At 39.6% G+C, this 17,873-nt stretch overlaps 1 protein-coding gene across 15 annotated transcripts in view; it reads right to left on the reverse strand.

Annotated features, from left to right (window-relative positions):
* ADAM22 (ADAM metallopeptidase domain 22) overlaps positions 1 to 17,873 on the reverse strand; it is a 129,029-nt gene that overhangs the window by 69,748 nt on the left and 41,408 nt on the right. For all 15 annotated transcript variants that reach the window (XM_042043306.1, XM_042043313.1, XM_042043311.1 and 12 more), the window contains exon 4: positions 644 to 710. In XM_042043306.1, the coding sequence (XP_041899240.1) occupies positions 644 to 710 (67 nt within the window). The remainder of the gene's footprint in view (positions 1 to 643; positions 711 to 17,873) is intronic.

Raw genomic sequence — 17,873 nt, forward strand, 5'->3', positions numbered from 1 at the left:
TCTATGTAATCTACAGCAATTGATACAAAAATTATAGCTGACATCTGCAAAATAAGTCCTAACAAATAGAGGGGTCCTCAAGAAAAATCTGCCATGTTGCATGCAAGCAACAAAACACTTCTGCAAAGGCTGTGGGACATTTCACACAAGACAACAGCAACAAAGAGCATCTTGTAGTCACCATGCCAACAAACATACAGAGAAAGAAACCCACAACTGGTGACTGGATATTTGGAAATATTATACAATAAATCTTACTATTCTCAAATTTACAAATAAGTTCATAACAAACCAACAAACTTTGGGTTTAGTACAATGAGAAAAGGCTGTCTACCAAAACAAAAAGATTTTCTTCAATAGGCATCAAAAGTAAAGTATATTTACTAGTAGAAAGAACCACTATGTATACATTTTTCATGGATACCATTTTGATATAAACATGAATGTACTAAATTAGACAATGGAGTTTATTTGCCTTGTTTAAAGCTGAAAGTTAGAAAACATGAAACATGCTTGCCTCAGAACAGTAAAACAAATCACTTGAAAAGTCAGTTACCTCTCCATTCACAAAAATATGTGAGTTTGCATTAACATCAAAAGCCAAGCAAATTAAAAAAGAAAAGCATAAAAAGGAAATTCTTACTTTAACTTCCACTGTCTTCCCACCTTGCTCGATATGCCTCTCAAGATATTCAGAAGACAGAAGGTCACTGCAAGAAGAAGAATAAAGAGCCATAAGCTTCATGCATGTGTTCTTGTACTCCCTCTCAGCAAGCACTGATTAAACATTTACATTTGAAAAGGGCAAAACCTGCAGGATACTTTTCCTAAAATGTTCATAAAAATCACTGAAACAACCACCTCCAATGGAGTTACACAGTGCATGGGATACACTGATTTTTAACAGCAGAAGGTGGGACAAGGAAAACTGAGGGGAGTGTCTTCATGGAAGGTTCAAAACCAACCACTGACACTGACTGTAATTCAAGAGACTTTTCTATTTGCTGCTAAAAGTGAACAGGACCGAAGTTAGGTGAACTTCAAAAAAAGCAAAAAAGCAGAAGGATGGGAAACCAGTTGGAATCTGAAGGAAAGTGGCAGCTGTGTTGGCAGGCTTCAAAGGGCACAATGGCACAACAACGACATGACCTTGTAACACCAACATGGTGAGCTGGGGTCCATGCTGCATGGGCAGGCAAAGCTGTGGGCCCAGGAGCCACAGCCCAGGAAGGCTCTCAGCAGAGATGCACACACTCCCTGGGAGCCCTGCAGCTTTAGCAATGCCAGAGGAAAAGACTCTGGGCAATAGGAATCCCAGTCTCCAAGTACACAAGGACTTGGAACTAACACCAAGGAGAAAAAACAATCAGACCTGAGGTAAACATATATAAATTAAATGCAGGCTGTATTTACTAAGACACTCAAATGCTAAACCAGTCAAATACTCTTCCTCATAGTTATTTTCTAGTCAGGCAAACCACAGAATCACAGAATTGTTAAGATTGGATGAGACCACATTATCTACATCATAAATTTCACTAAGCGTGTTCAAAGACTACAAAATTTTACTGAGATTATATCAGTATAAAGTCTTGCTATTGTCCCACCTCAGTGACAATTAAGCTGGAAAAGATGAAGAATTGGCAAAGAAAACCTGACAAAAGGCAGGCTGGCCACTGGGGCAGGAGGCAGTGAGCGCATACCTGCTCAGCAGAAGAGGCAAAAATCGAGTATTTCTCCTTCAAACAGCAAAACACCGGAGCTTAGACATGCCGTGATGATTTTTTGTCTTTTCTTTTATACCCCTTTTATACATTTTTACAACTTCTGTATTCTTAATGCTTTTTGCCTACATTCTTGGACTTGTTTGTTAAGCTAGAAGACTAAACATTTTAGAAGCTTCGTAGTTAGGGATCAGAATGTCCCAGACCCCAAGGTCCTCTCCAGAACACATTCTGTAAACTAAGACAGAACCATCCAGGGGAAGGTTCCTTGGGGAGGGGGGGCTCACTCGAGCCTCTCATTGGGGAATTTTTGATAGATGTGCTAATTAATAAAACCTATAATGTTATACCAGATCTTTTGGGGGGTGTGCATTGCGGTGTGCCTTGGGGTGCATTCTACCTGGGCATAGTGCACCTAAGGATCCTTAAAATAAATACCAAGGTAAAATCCCTTTTTCCCTTCCAACCATGTTTGACTCTTGATTTTAAGACCAAGAAAAGGCATCAACATGAACTGACCTGCTGAGGGAGGCCAGGAACAGCAGAGCAGCACCCAGGGCAGTGGCTGCTCATCTTTCCAGAGCTTCGTCCTGGCCAAACAGGCAACAGGACTATGGATATTTTTGCTCACAGAGACATCGGTGACTCCCCTGAGCCCCAAGAAGGACAAGGTTGGAAGTATGGGTCCTCCAATATCAGCCCTAAAAACTGTCAGCTTGGTATTTGCATTAATTACCCAGGCACAAAACCCAGGAGCATTCCAATGAAATATGCTGATAACATTAAATTGGAAAGCATGGAGAATAAAAGAGATTGAAAAAACTCCCATAGGAAAGACCTGGATGGTCTTCAGGACTGGATATTAGAAATAGGATCAAATTCAGTTGTACAAACAGCAAATTTATGCACTTAAGGGCTGGAGGGAATTTCTGTTACTTTTTTTTGGAGGGCTTGGTTTATAAGGAAGAGAGACATGACCACACTTGTTTCTGGCAAAATGATTTGGCAGATCAATAGAATGCCTTCCTGGAAAACACAACTGTCATCCCAGAATACGTCAAAGAAGATGTATTTCCAGTCAAACTGAGGTAAGATTAATACCACTGCCCAAAGGAGATCTCTTTTCAAATACTACAGACAGGTACTGGACAGCTTTGCTTACAAAGTTCCACTACCTGGAAACACAAAGAGGCTCCTGAAGTCTAGCAAAAAATTGAGTTGTGAGGGAATGTGAATGCACCAGAGTTCACATACCAAGATATAAAAGCAACTAATTAAGCTACAGAAGATGATGGCAGAACCTCAAAGGTACAAGGACTGCCAATGAGTCAGTGGAAATTGGATGTTAAAAAAAAAAAGACTTTGTATAAGTGTATAGTCAAAAAGACTTTGACTAAGTGTAAGGGACAGAGGCAATAAAATGAGGGATGTTAACAAATTACTGAATGGGAGCATCCCTGGGACAACTGTCCATGGAGGTGGGGTTTCCTCAGTCTCAGTGAGTTCACAGCTGGTTGCTGCTGAAGGCAGGAAGTCTCAATGCCCCCTCAGGAGCAAGCACTGAACCTACCTTGTGTAACCACAGACACTCATCAAAACACTCTTGATGTCAGCACTGGCACTTGTCAAGGTACACTTGGGAGGGTTCAACAAAACCATGGTTTTGCTGCATTAAGTAACTGAAATCTCTTGAGAAGAGGTACAGTAAGCTCCAGAGCTGATGCAAAGCAGGGATTGAGCAGCTCTCAATAAGGGTGAAAGAAAGAGTGGGTGACTCCCTTGGCCACTGCAGAACCAGCGTGAACCCTTTTAATTCTGGTCAGGCCCAATATCTACACTGATGCTTTGCACAGCTGCCTGCAGATGACCCATTACTGACGAGCACCTAATAGAGATGCTGTTGAGTTACTGATAACAATACTCTGATTCCTCTTAGAAGTGAATATTAAATGTTTAGGATACTCATGCCCTGGGGGAAGCTCAAGGACTTCTATAAGGTCTTGTATGCACTTTCCAGATTTAGAAATTTTGACAGATGTTCTCTTCAAATGTTTAGCTTGCTGAAGTTAGCTTGCTTTAGTTTAGCTTGCTGAAGTTAGGTATATAGTTTCCCAGCATTCACTACACTCTTTCAGCAAAAGTTTATGCTTCCACAAATTTAATAAAGATTTTTTTATAGCTTAGGGCTCTACTTTTACTCTTCTTTATTTCAGGGGGACTCAGTTAAACTAATGTCGTCCTCCTTATCTAATGGACACAAAGGTTTTCGTGCCAAGGAAGATGCAAGAGATTATAAAATGTAAGATAGTAAAGTAAGTCTAGAGTACAAAGACTGAGATCAAACAGAATGGCTTAACTCAGGGAGACTTTACAGTTGTATTTGGAGAAATGACAAGGAGAAGCACAGGTTCTTCACATGTGGGTCTGACAAAACTACTGCTTTTTAAAAGATAGTGCTGTTAATGTTTTAATGCTCTGGAAGATTGTATGTTGTGTTCTCAAAAATCTGGAAATTGTGTCTGGCATGAAAAAACAAAGACACTGATCATTCTCTGCCTTGTACAACACAAGTATTAGAAGGCAACAAAAGAGGTCAGTAAGCTCAAAACTAATTAAAAAGAACCTTTACTGGCACAGCTGCTGATTACAATGTGCACTATATTGCAGGAAAGCATGAACACTAGAGGTCTGTACTGGTTCAAGCTGGGAATGGACAAGTTAGTGGACGTTAACTGGGAGCTGCCAAACACACAGAAAGACTGTACCTGACTCAGTGTTGGGAGTTCCGGAAAAGGGCTCAGGGGAAGCCTCATACATGCTTGCTCAGCTCTTCCACTTTTCCCTCACCATCAGCCCTGGGCTATTGGGACTGGGCAGTTGGCCAAGTCCCCCTCTGACCTGACCTGGGCTGCTCTGCCTGCACCCTGGAAGGGTCCTGTTTCTCCTCGGGGTTACACATGGCATCCAGCTCCAGGGTTGCTGATGGTCAGCCAGTTGTTCTTCCTCCACCCACCACCCCAGGGATGGACATACCCAGGCTGTTCAAGTTGTATTTACTTTCAAAGTAGGCCAAAGAACAATTCCTGAACAGGTCCATCCATTTTGTCGTCCTGCTTGGTCCTTACTTTGAGGACAAAAGAAAACAGCTGGGGAGTTGCTGGCATTCCCCCACCCCCAGCAAGGTCTGTCACAAGTGCCTTGATTCCCAAAATGATCCTGTCTGGAAGGCAAACACCATGAGGTCACCTGCCTGCACAGCTCCTTGGGACTGAGTCCACAGCTTGCAAACAGACCACAGATCTGAAACACTGAGAAATTTTTAAAGCCTATCCTAAGTAACATGGCAGGATATGTCTGAGAATATTTTATCAGTATAAGCCCCATAAAGGAAGCCATGTTATGCTTTATTATTATGATTCACAGCACTAAAAATATCATAAATATCGAAACACTCTCGAAGATCCAATAACTCAATCAATGCTATTAAAAACTAAGCTACAATCTAACCATTATACACTATCTTGAAAACTCAGGCCAAAAGATACCACCTCATAGGTGGAGTCATGTTTTGTCTGCAGTAACAGTACAGGCATATAACTGCATAATTTTAATAGAAGTCCTTACTGTAAAACAAACAAAAATCTAAATCAAAATACTTGTGAAACATGGTTAAGATTATTTAAGCAAGATAAGACAATCAGCATTAAAATAATATGCATTTCAACATTAAAAAATAAATACTTTCCTATGGTAGAAATGAAACAGGAATAATTTATCTTGCCTGCCAATCTATCCTAGAAACCATCTTTGTCAGCTTAAGTGGTAGTTTTAGTATTAATTACAAATAAAACTGGCATGTTAAAAAAAAAAGAACAAAACAGATTGGGAAAAAATCTTAGAGACACAAAGGATCGAGAAAATTACAGAGAAAAAACACCAACACTATAATTAACAATACTGCAGAATGAGATTTTCAGAAACATTTGCTGAGGCATTGGTACAAAATTTTCAAAAAGGCATGGCAAAAACCTGCATATGTTAAGACCTAAAAATAAAACGTTTCACAGGAAAAAAGCACATGTGATCTATTGCTTTTACAAAGAAAAAAGCTGCTATGCTAATAATGGCAATTCTGTTTCCAGAGGTCTATTATTTTAGTGTACACAAATTAAGTAGTGTCATTTTGTTTACAGAAGCAGCATTTTTGAAGCATTATCTCAAGTCCATGTGAGCCTATCCCATACAGACTCAATAGCATAAGGGCCAGAACAAAAAAATGAGCAAGGTCCTCTTTGCTCTTCCAACTTTCCCAGTCACAACAGTACACAAGAGTCAGAAGCTGGGAGAATTTTATTACAAAATAGGGCCCCAAATAAGGAAAACATCCTTATCCAAGATGATGCATATGCATGCACTTAAATTCTACCTTGAATCAACTGTAGTACTTATATAGGAGGTTTACCAAAATGAAGGTGGGATTGGGAACCCAGGAAAACAGATGAGCTTTGGATATAGATGGGTTCCCCAGCAGAAAGAGGCTGCTCCAGGAAGCCAAAAAAAGTTTAAAAAATGTGGTGGGAAGAGAAAAGAGGACAGAACAGGTCAAGTGTTTAAAGAAACAGAAAGAAAAAACAAGAGATTACAAAGCACTTCAAGTCAAAAGAAGAAAAAAAGAGGTAGGTAAAGATTTTTGAAAAAGGAAGAGGTTTGCATTTGAATATGAAATGAAGAAAAACCTGGGAATTATCCCTGTAAATTTAATAGAAGCTTTCACTTTCAAGCAGAGAAGGAAAATGCCTATTAGCCAGCTTCTGAACAAAAATTAACTCTCCAGATTTAAGAGATTGAAATCCTAACAGTTATGGAAGAAAAAGAGCAGAAATTACAGGGTTCTCTTGAGAGGCCATAGGAAGAATTACAAAGTTAAGAAAGGCAGAAATAAAGGGAGTACATAATCACAGTACTATAATGTATCTTTGTCAGCATCAGTGTTATAAATAAATGACTGGCTTCATGATATCTGATATCATTGCTGTGTCTCCTTGAACACTGTAGGAATTCCTTATCATTTATTCACCCTGATTTGTCTCCACAACTCCCCATTACGTACACCTGAAATTTCAGATTAAATATGGTGCCAGACAAGGACATCAAATGAGAGATCTGAGGTAAGATGCATTACTGAAAAGGAAGACGGGGTTTTAGTTGAAATCAGAAGAAAGGTCTGGATGGGCCGAATGCCAGAAGGAAATTATCAACAGACATATGGAGACCTTCAAGAGAAAACAACAGGTTCAGGGAAATGATGGAGACACTGATAAGAGATAGATGCCGTATCAGCTGCATGATTAATGCTAGCCCCTGTGGCAGACCAAATTGTGAGAAGGAAGCCCCCTGCAACATCATGGTTGAGAGGGCTGCAGTAAAAGGAATGGGCACTGTCAGGGTACCAGGGCACATGAAGATGAGGAAGCTTCCCATAAACTTAAATATTTTCCCCCAGTGGTGTACATCCTCTACCAAGTATTAACAGGAATAATAGATATGGAAGGAGTGGCTATCAGAGGACATTTCTAGTACAGCCTGTCTTGTACACCAAAAATAAGGCAGGTTGACTATCATGAAACAAGGAGCCAGAAAGTGGAAAAACTGGATGAGAGGGAACAGAATGGATGTTTCTATCTGCCAGTCAGTAAGAGTACAAAGGACAATTTGTATTACCTTGCATTACACTCTGGTCCTAAACCATTTTCAGTATCAGCCATGAGCTAACTAAAATATACAGCAAGATAAACTCAAAAAAGCCACTTAGCTGGCAGATTTCTGTATCTCACTACGTGGGACACTTTAATTCTCCTTTATACTCATGCCTACCCAGAAACCTCCTCTCTGCTCATCTGCTCATACATGATCTTTCTTTGCACTTCAGGGGGGATTAGCTATCTCCATACCCCATGAACCAATCTGCTTTAATAGCTCTGAAACGTTCATCTCCTCCTTCCCATCAAAAGAATTGCTGAATTTCTTTTTATGTGGATGGTTAATTTAATTAATGACTGTGTCTGTTAAGTTAGCCAAATGGACTAATCAATCAGAATTAGATAGCTTCTTGTAGATATGGCAGCAATTTTCAGTGTCTACTCAGAGGAAGGAAAAAAACTACTGAGAAAAACAGTTGGTTCTTGTCTGCACAAATTGAAGTTTCACCCCTTTTTAAAATATTCTTCCAGTACTTTTCTGTCCTTGTTGCAGCTAATATGAAAGGGAGAAAGGAGAAAGAAACTTCTTAATGTTTCTACTCCTACTAACTATTTAAGGTTTTCTTCAAAAAGAAATTAGGGACTTAAGAATGAGTTAAGTCCTCAAAGGATTCTACACAAATGCTGAGTCGTACCCACTCTCAGCCCTCTCCTGGAGCTCAACTTCACATTTCACAAAATTACTCAGCTTGAATCTCTGATTATGTTTCCTCCAAATACTAACATTTGCTCATCTTTTTTCCTCTCCAGGACTTCTCAATTAGATCCCAAATGTCATCTGACTTAAAAATGCACTTAGTCCCTTTATCCCTTAATAGCTACTTTGCCTGCAGGACAGGATAATAACTGCCCTGCACCCTACTGCAGACAGCAAACTGCAGAGCAGCTCTGCAGCCCTGAGCAGGGCCTCCACTCTGGCTTTAGAGAAGGAGTCTCACAGTTCTGGCTTACAAACAGCATGTGTTTCATTTCTGAACTGGCTTCATTTCTTGATGGGAAAAGGTTTAAGCAGGTTGAAGACATTCTTCCTTAGTTTCACCAAATTTCTACTACATATGGCTCCTATTACTGGCATAAAAAAAGGAGAGAGTACACAGCAACAGCTGCAAGGAAAACTTGTGAAGCAACAGCGGTAGCTGGAAGGCTCAGGCTGGTGTGACCATATCCTGCTGGACATGCCTTGTGCCCATAAACTGCACCTGAAGTACAACCAGTGCCATTCTATGGTGCCACTCTCCATCTGTAGTCACAACAGCATGGATTTTTCAGCTCATCCTTTACAGTCTTTGCAATTCAGTTTGAACTCCTCTATCTAAATGACCATATGGGCAATTTCATGAGAATGTAATGATGAACAGATACTGCTTGCATTTTCCAGGGGAAAAAACTTAGAAGCTTGTATTTAATTTCTGCAGCTAGGAAAAGACATACTTACAAACTAACCATTTACTCATATCACCACAAGTTTCTTACCACTGTTTTAAGGAAATCTAAATAATGCTCCCTATCCCAACAAAGTAAGATCAAAGCATAGCTAAAGCAGCTCTGAAATCATAATGTCAGGTTCTATTTTTTATGACAAATATTAACAATAATTTGATTGCATTTCTTGCATCGGTATTAGTATTTCCTAATACAAATATTGAAATTGGCAAATAGCATCTGATATGATATATAGTGAACAGGGTTTTTTTTTAAATAAGGCACTTTAAAGGATTATGTGGCACAAGCACTGCAAATTCAGTATGGCAGTTAATTCATGCTGCTGGTGATAGAGGGAAGGTGATGACAGTCTTCTCTTTCAGACAACAGAAAGATTTAATCCAGTGTCCTAACAAGGAAGCTGCACACACACACACACAGACAGACACACACAGAGCTGTCCCAGTATCCATGGGAAGACACCGCTACTCAAGATACCACAGTGCTAAACTAGACACTTTAACAAGCAGAAAGAGCAGACAGCAGGTGTTTGCAAGATTCTTGTCAGGCAGAAAGGTGAAACAGGATTTTTCTAGCTCTAAACTTCTGTTTTCACAGGCAGAATTGAAAGCTGTCTGGGAAAGGTTCACTTTGCTCCTTACCCAGGTTTCCTGACAGTACTGATGGCAATGCAAGTGTCAATAAAACCTCACTCTTTTTTTGTTGATGAATAATTTACATCAGTATTTCTTCAAGCAATTACTTCTTTTTTTCTTACAGAAATTTCACAAATCCCATTAAAATGAGCAGGTATTTTTAGACCATGTTCATAGCCTTACTACAAATCGGTTTCCTCAACACCATTCTGCTCATATACTTGTTACTTATAAGTCAGGATAAAAACAGCTTATTTTAGAATTTGAGAGGATGGTAAATTAATCAGAAAGGGAAAAGGAATGGACACGAGGAACACAGGCTACACATTTTCCTGCACAAATGTACTAGTGTGGTCTAATCCTAGTTTTTAATATGCCTCTTCTGTTTTATACTACATGGAAAATCATTTCCCAAGTAAATTCACTTGTGATTTCAACCACATTTCAATCCAAGTCTTTGTGCATTGTCCACAAATGCTATATGGAAAGAGAAAAACTGAAAAATTAAATGGGCAAGTACTATACATGGCCCTGGCAATACTTCACACTATTAAAAACAAGTGCACACATTTTGTACAGGACACCTGTATGATTTAGTGAATGAACTTTACTAAATATTTTTATTTGGTAGCTTCCTTCAAGATTTGTCCTCAAATTTTAGCTACTGTAAACATGGTCTTGCCCTGGAGCAAATACACAAATTATTCCTGCACTCATGAATATTTCCATGATGCTCTCTGAAGTATTCGCTCAACACAAATACTGACTACTCCACTGCTGAGTGCTCCTTGGAAGAGTTAGCACTTCCCTCAGTACTAGAAAGCTGTAAGGTATCTGTTTGGTTTGGGTGCCCAGTCTGAAACTTGACAGAGACGTGCATTGCAGAAATACAGTGTCTTTTTCATCTTAACATTTCAGATGTGTCCTGCTCTGTGTTGCAGTCTGGACAACTCTGGAGCTCTTGAAGCTCTTCAGTGCTGATCCCAAGTGTCCTCCTCATGGTACGCTGAAGAACAAGGAACTGTCACTACAGCAAATGGTGAAAGCTTCAATATGGGGGATGTTTGCCCAGAGCCATGCAGAAAACCCCTGTCAAAGTGACTGGGCATCACCACTTGCTTTGCACACACACAGTTTACAGTCTGGGAACAGGCAAACTGGGGCTCTCCAGCAAACTGCCTCATTGCCAGCACAGCCTTGCTTCACTCCCAGCCTACTTCACATTGGCAACAAACAGCGTATGATTACAGAAATAATAATAAAAAAAAAAAACCTTAAGATGCAGGAAACAGGAATACAAATGGGCCAAATTATGCTCTGCCTCAGCTTCTGCCTTTCATCACCTTTCAAACTCCACCCCACCGTACCTACCTCTCTCTCCCTGGTCACACTCCCACACCTCCTTTACTCCCCAGCCCATCACCCCTTCTTAACAATCAGCATTTCCATGCCACTGCTTCCCACTTCAGCATGATGCCAAGAAAGAGCAGGAAAGGAGTCAGTATCTCCTCAAGAGAGATACAGTTTGGCAGTAATGCTGAACCTACCCATCTCAAAATGGGCAACTTTAATGACAGCAAAGCTTTCCCCCACTGTGCTGTCATTTCTTTTACAAGCACTTAGGACGATCACCCCCTTAACACTCATGGTTACCTGCTGCTTGAACTTTGCATTTTATCCTGAATATTTAAAAGGTTGTATGCCCCAAGAATCTTTTATGCAGTAGTCACCAAGAATAATTTTTTCTAAACAGTGTGGATTTTTATCTAATTACGGAGTATTCACATAAATTGATTGAAAAATTATAGAGAAGTTTGGGGTTTTTGTTAACCTAGTGATTGCATCAATTGTTGAAGTACCTGAGATGTTTCAGTGAAAAAAAGACCAGAAGAAAATGGTTACCACTGCTTTTATCTTTGTTCACGAAAGATGTTAACTTTAGAAAAGGGTATACCTGAAAACAGTTTCAAAATGAAACATTGCAAACCTTAAATCTAGGAACTAGATTAGGTTCCAGAAACTATTCTGAAGAAGACAGTATGCTAGAATTTTAAAAAGACAGAAACAGGCTTGAAACTCTAAGACATTGAAAAAGCCTCTTATTGGTAGAGGGGCTAAGGAAAAATGAGTCATAACATGAAAAATATCTTCAGTGACAGGCAAATTAAAGAGCAAGAAGCTGAAATTACCCCCTGTAGCACTGTAATGTCTCTATTTTGATAAAGAAGGTCAATTTTAATAGCACAGATCATTGTGTGGATCAGAAGTCAAAGGTCTCACACTTCAGTTGTGGGTGAAACAGCATTTTAGCCCAAAACTACGCAAAAAAATTCAGTTGCACAGTTAGGAAAGACAAGGAAAGGAGTCTCTTGAAGAAGCAGGTTGCAAAATATCTCAAAATATCCACACATGACAAATGAAAAGAAGGTTTGTGAAATAAAATTCATGGCACATCTTAAAAATGAATGAAGAGTCAGAAGACAAAAGAGTTCCTTAACCACAGAATCCTCAGGAGCCAGGTTCTGAGACAACACTAATCACTTAACCACAGTCCAAGAAATTATCACAGCTCCCTCAAACTTACAATCATCAATTTTCACTTAGCATAGACAACTACAAGAGTACAACTAGCTTCAAAGAAGCAAAAAAATCCATTTCCTAATGCTGTTCTAAGTCAAATTTGTCTGGCTTGCCAGATGGCTCTGGCATTACTGATGACCCAGCAGGTTACTTTGCTTCCCTGTGTGTTACCTACCAGTAAATCATCCTCTCTAGACTCAAAAGGCTCTTCAATTTGAAGAGAGGGAGGATGGGGGAATATGATAGAGGTTTACAATATCATGTGAGCCATAGACAGAACTAATGCAAAGCTGCTATTCACCTAATTCCACATTAGTAAAATGGGGAAGTACTTGAAGAAATTAGAAGACCAATTTAAAACAGATCAAAGAAAACACTGTGTCACACAACAAGTTGTGAATCTCTGCATCACTTTGCCACAGGAGGCTGCACAGGCCTCAGAAGGTATCTCTGAAAGGGACTGAAGTCAGGGACAATGAGTTCATAAACAGGTACTTTATAAAAGGCACACACAGGGATGTGCCTTCTGGCATCGCCAATCAAACAGCCATGGACGTTAAGGGGGTGAGTGGAATGGAACCTGAAAGTGGCCCAGCCCATGTGCTCTCTCACAGCATTTCCCATTTCCAGTGCCAAGACAGATGGACCACTGGTATGACACAGTTTTATTTCTTTTGTGTTTAATCACTGCCACTGCTTCTTAGGGTGAAATGAATACAGTAATTTGTTATTTTAAAATTACTTTTCTATCCAAAGTCATTTTCTGAAACTGAGAGAAAATACATTTGTGCTTACAGGATAAAAATTATTTTTCCATGTATTAGCACAGGATTGCTTTTAATTACATGGTTCTTATGCACATCATGTAACCTAAAAGAGGTGTACAGAGCAACAGTGTCCAGCATCACCCTGCTGGCTGCATCCATTGCAGAGACTGCTCCACATCTGTAACTGGAGATCCATTTCTGTAAATGCAGTTGTGACAGTTCTCCATCTGCTGCTGCATGGATGGGACTACAATTCAATTCATACTGATAATCCTACATCAAAACTCCTGCAGGTTCAAGTATCTCCCCCTTTTCTTATCATAGGTATCACATCCTTCCTACCCTAAAACAAGCTTCATTCCTCTATATACAAAACTCCCCATATTCACACCCCTCAAGACAACAAAACTCTGTATTAAGATCATTTATGCTGGTAGGTGGCATAACTGTGGCTGGTTTCTAAGCAGTAAGAAAGGGAACAGGATGAAATCCTTGACATTACTAGTGGTGACCATATATCCACCTAAACTTGTGCATTGAATGATAAAAGAAGTTAAGAATTAAATTCTAAGGTTTGTAGCTGGTTCAGTCACGCAGCATTGGTAGAAGTTCTCATTTGACACATGCCCTGCTGCTACCATCCATTTCTTCTACACACACATGCATGTATATATATATATATATCTCCTATATAGATATACACACATAGAGCTCCTCTGTATGTTATATATCCATATAAATTTATATAGGATAGAGTTCACATCCCAAGGAGGCATCTGTCAACAATACACCGTGCATGAGACATCCAATTTGCTTATTTGTTTTCTCTTGCTCCTTCATCACACCTTTTTCCTATCCCTTTATTCTCATCTTTCATGTCATCATCATCTCCTAAATCAAGACCAGTCCATCGCCTTGCTTGCAGAACTGTCTGTTTGGAGAATTCTAGCTCAAAATTCTAATGATTAGAAAATAGCAGACTACATGCTCTCTTTCTTGATTCAAAAACAAACAAAATTATTTCATTCTGCATAGCTACCACTGTGTCTAATGTGCTAACAGACATTTTCAGCATTTGACATAATTTATTCAGTCATGCCCAAAAATAAACCACCTGTAACTTCTCATGCTGCCACCTAAGCCATGGTCTAAATTTCAGAAAATACACATCCCAGGATGGAAACACTGGCAGCGTCAAAGCAGATCCAAGTATATTGAATGCTTCCCACAGAGCTTTAAATCTGAATCACCACCTCCTTACATCTCCAGAATGCTTGCCTCAATGAAGCAGACTTATGATTCCAGCAGAAATGAAAAATTTTCTTTTTTGTGACAATGCAAATCCTTATGACTATTTTGTCTTTTCCTGTAGCCTCTCATCTTTCAGCCATGATATGACTATAGACAGAAACATTATACACCCATTTATAATAGAGAATAGATTTCTAAGAAATATCTTATTTATTATTATCTATTAATCTTATCTATTTTTATAGTGAAGTGTTCTCTCCAGGATGAAAAGGGACCTTCATACTTGAGTGTATCAGTTCCAATCACTACTTTTCAAAGAACTAACCTCTTCATTTAGAGGTTATTACCCATTCCTTTTTCTTTACCAGGACTGTCATATTTTCTGTAGGTCAGAAAATATGTGCACCTGGCTTTTCAGACCTGGGCATTCTTTGCAATCTGGCAACTATCTGGCATCAAACAGTTACATTTTGAATGTGGCACAGCAAAGCACTACAGTGATGGTGCAAAGTGCATCCTGCAGGAGCAGATTAAGTGCGCCATCAATTCCAGCAGATGCAGAAGTGAGAAGGAACATATCCTACCATTTTGGCATATGCTTTTTTTTCCTTCAAAGGGCACCAAGTTAATGTCCTTCCAAACAGCTGAATATAATCAAGATGAAAACTTAAGTCTGTTTAGAAAGAGTTAAGTTTCATAAAGCAACTCCACAGCCAGTTTGTCCATTAAAAAAAAAAAAAAATTTTTAAGGTGCAGAACAGCTGCAGACCCTTTTAAACACTGTTATATAGCAGTGTGTTAGAAAGCCTTGAAAGAACAAAAGAACTGCCCTGAAGAGCACATAATAGTATATTCCCCCTCAGAGCCTTTGACTCTAATCCTGAATGGCTCCTTCCATACAGCACCTCATCACAAGGCCTCTAATAGCCTCCTCAGCAAAGAGACAGGGGATAGAGACCTCAGTGTCACTTCTGAAAGCCACCATTCCTCTTTGCAGTCTTGTCCTTTTGCTCACCCAAGGGTCCACTCGCAAATCCTGAAGTGAGATGTGAAACAGCCGGCTGACGGGGTCTGCGGCTGGGAGCACCCCAGCATCTGCAGAGCCACCCCCTCAGCCAGGGACCTGGTCACGTGCTGATGGCTCTAGCTGTGATCTGCCTCTGAACGTAGAGCTGCCTCTAACTGAAATTTTAATTCAGTGAATGATGAGTCTGAATTTGACCAAGCATTTTTACAAGAAACCTACTTTCAAATCTCCTGTCATCTTTGCTTGGCAATCTCAGTGATGTGCTCACACTGTTCTAACAAAAGAACTGCTCCAGCTCCTCACTTGTCCTCATCCTGAGGTAACCCAGTGTCCTAAAGGAACCTCTGCAGCAGAACAAAAGATATAGAAGGACTTTTTTAAAGAGACAAGGAAACCATCCTTCCCTTTCTTCACTCTGCTGAGCCATGGGGAAACCGGGCAACCAGCTGGGAGGTTGGTCCCTATGGGATGCCCTTCTCCACAACCAGCAGAGAGAGAGAGAAGTTGTTCACAAAGGCAAGACATTACCCTCCCACCAGCCTCCTGCCCTGACCACCCTCTGCAGGAGCCCACGCTCTCCCTGCTGGCTACAAATATCCTGGGAGATTTGCTTCCTAATTTAGGCACCTCTGACAATCAGGTGGGGGAATACGCTAGGAATACAATCCAGCACCTCAGCAGAGAGTTCAAGAGCCTCTCAAAACAGTGCTCATCAGTTCTTAGGGAACGTCATGTGTGGTTTTGACAACATTAATTCAGATAAAGTGCACCACAGTTTATACCTACAGCTCACACTGACAAGCACACATTCAAGACTGTATTCTCCTCTTCAGTACAAAAATGTATAAAGATATCCTTATTATCGTCCTTACTACATATTTATAGAATCTTGCTCAGTACTTTAAATTATTTATGTTTCTAAAAATAATTCTCCTAACATGTCATGTGTTGCTTATTATAAAAGCTGGATTTAAGACTCAACTTCTAGAGTGCAATGAATTTGATAAGCAATCATCAGGGAGGCTAATGTGGCTTGAAGAACAAGAAAAAGCCTTCCAAAAACTCCACATAACATTGTAGAATTTAATTCTGAGCTAAAATATAAATTAAAGCTAACCAACCTCCAAGGATGCTAATGGCTTTTAGGTTAGAAAACATACAGGGTTATAAATATTTTTATACACTCAGACTTTTTTTCCCCTCAAAAAAACAGAGCCAGATATATTTACAATTCTACAACCAATTAATGAGTTCTGTAATGCTTTTTCATGGGAATATTTTCAGTACATCTGGTAACACTGCTAGTACAACTGAAATCTGCTGCACTCCATCTTAATATTTGGAGATGAGAATTAAACTTCAATTCAGAAAAATAACTATAGCTGTTTCTTAAATTACAAAGACATACACAATGACGAATATTTTCTTCCAAGCTTAGTGACTCTGCATACAGCTATCACTGTTTGGGGAGGGGTGATGTAATCTCAAACACTGATTGCCATAATCATAAACTTACAAAAAAGATAATTCAGAAGTAAAGTGACTAAAATTTAAGGAATGCCTTCACAGGAATAAATGCATTCTCCCCTTACATTTGTTTTCCTTATGGATCAGCGATGTGTGAAAGTGGAATCAACTATGCTGTATAGCAGTTAGAGAATTAGAGTGTAAGGACAGATAGCAAGATGTCTGAGACACCTCAGATGCCCTGAAAACATATCTTTTTAATTAGTGCTGGCCAGGAATTTCCAAAGTTCCTCCAACTTTTCCAGAGGGCAAACTTAATCCAAAATGTAACAGTTAAAACTATATATATATTCCCCCCCCCCAAGAAACACCTCCATATATCCAAAGAACCAACTCTGGACACTCACATTCAAAGCCCTGATTTGCTTGATTCAGATCAAGGACTATAACTGAAGTCTCTCTAAAAAGAGATGTAACCTAATCATTGCTCTTCAGACTATATTTGGATTGTAATCAATTCCATCATTTCCTCTCTGTGCCATACAAGTGATTCATTGGACCAAAAGAAACAAAAACAAGACTAACTGGAAAATGTTGGCATATCTGAGATACAACAGGCTTTGCTTTAAGTCTCCTGGACTTACTGTCAGTTCTCTTCCCTCTTTGTTCACAAACTGACATTTTCCCTCAAGAACTTACACATGAGATATTTTGAGCTGCTAAGCATTCATTATATCCATTAACAAAGCACTTTTGAAAACGCAGCACTTTCGAAAATCAGTTCATTATCCAGAATATGCACTGTGCATTTCAGAGTGATATTTTTGGCCAAGAATATGTAAGAGTTAAAACATTCAAAATGAGAACACAAATGTGTAAGGGAACCCTAGAGATACACCCACGTTTAAAGGAAACTTAGCTTGTGGGAAAACATAGTTAAACCAGTGGCAGATGGGTGATGCACTGCAGAACAGATTCCTGCTCTTCCAGCATCTGCATCATCACCTTACTGAGTTCAGACTTTACACAGGTTTCGTATTTTGGTTACGACAGCAAAGACCTGCTACACCTTATGCATTACAAGAAGTGCCCATCATCACTGAAATCTACTCACATTACACTTTCTTATGAAATATTTTAAAGGGAGACAAATTTTAACAGAGCAGAACCCTTTTCTAAATACAGCAGGCTTTCTCTTCATTGCGGTGCACAGTCTCTGG

This window comes from Corvus kubaryi, unplaced genomic scaffold (assembly GCF_017639235.1).
Source record: "Corvus kubaryi isolate FWS band 111438036 unplaced genomic scaffold, C.kubaryi_AGA036_p1.0 37398, whole genome shotgun sequence".
NCBI lineage: Eukaryota > Metazoa > Chordata > Aves > Passeriformes > Corvidae > Corvus > Corvus kubaryi.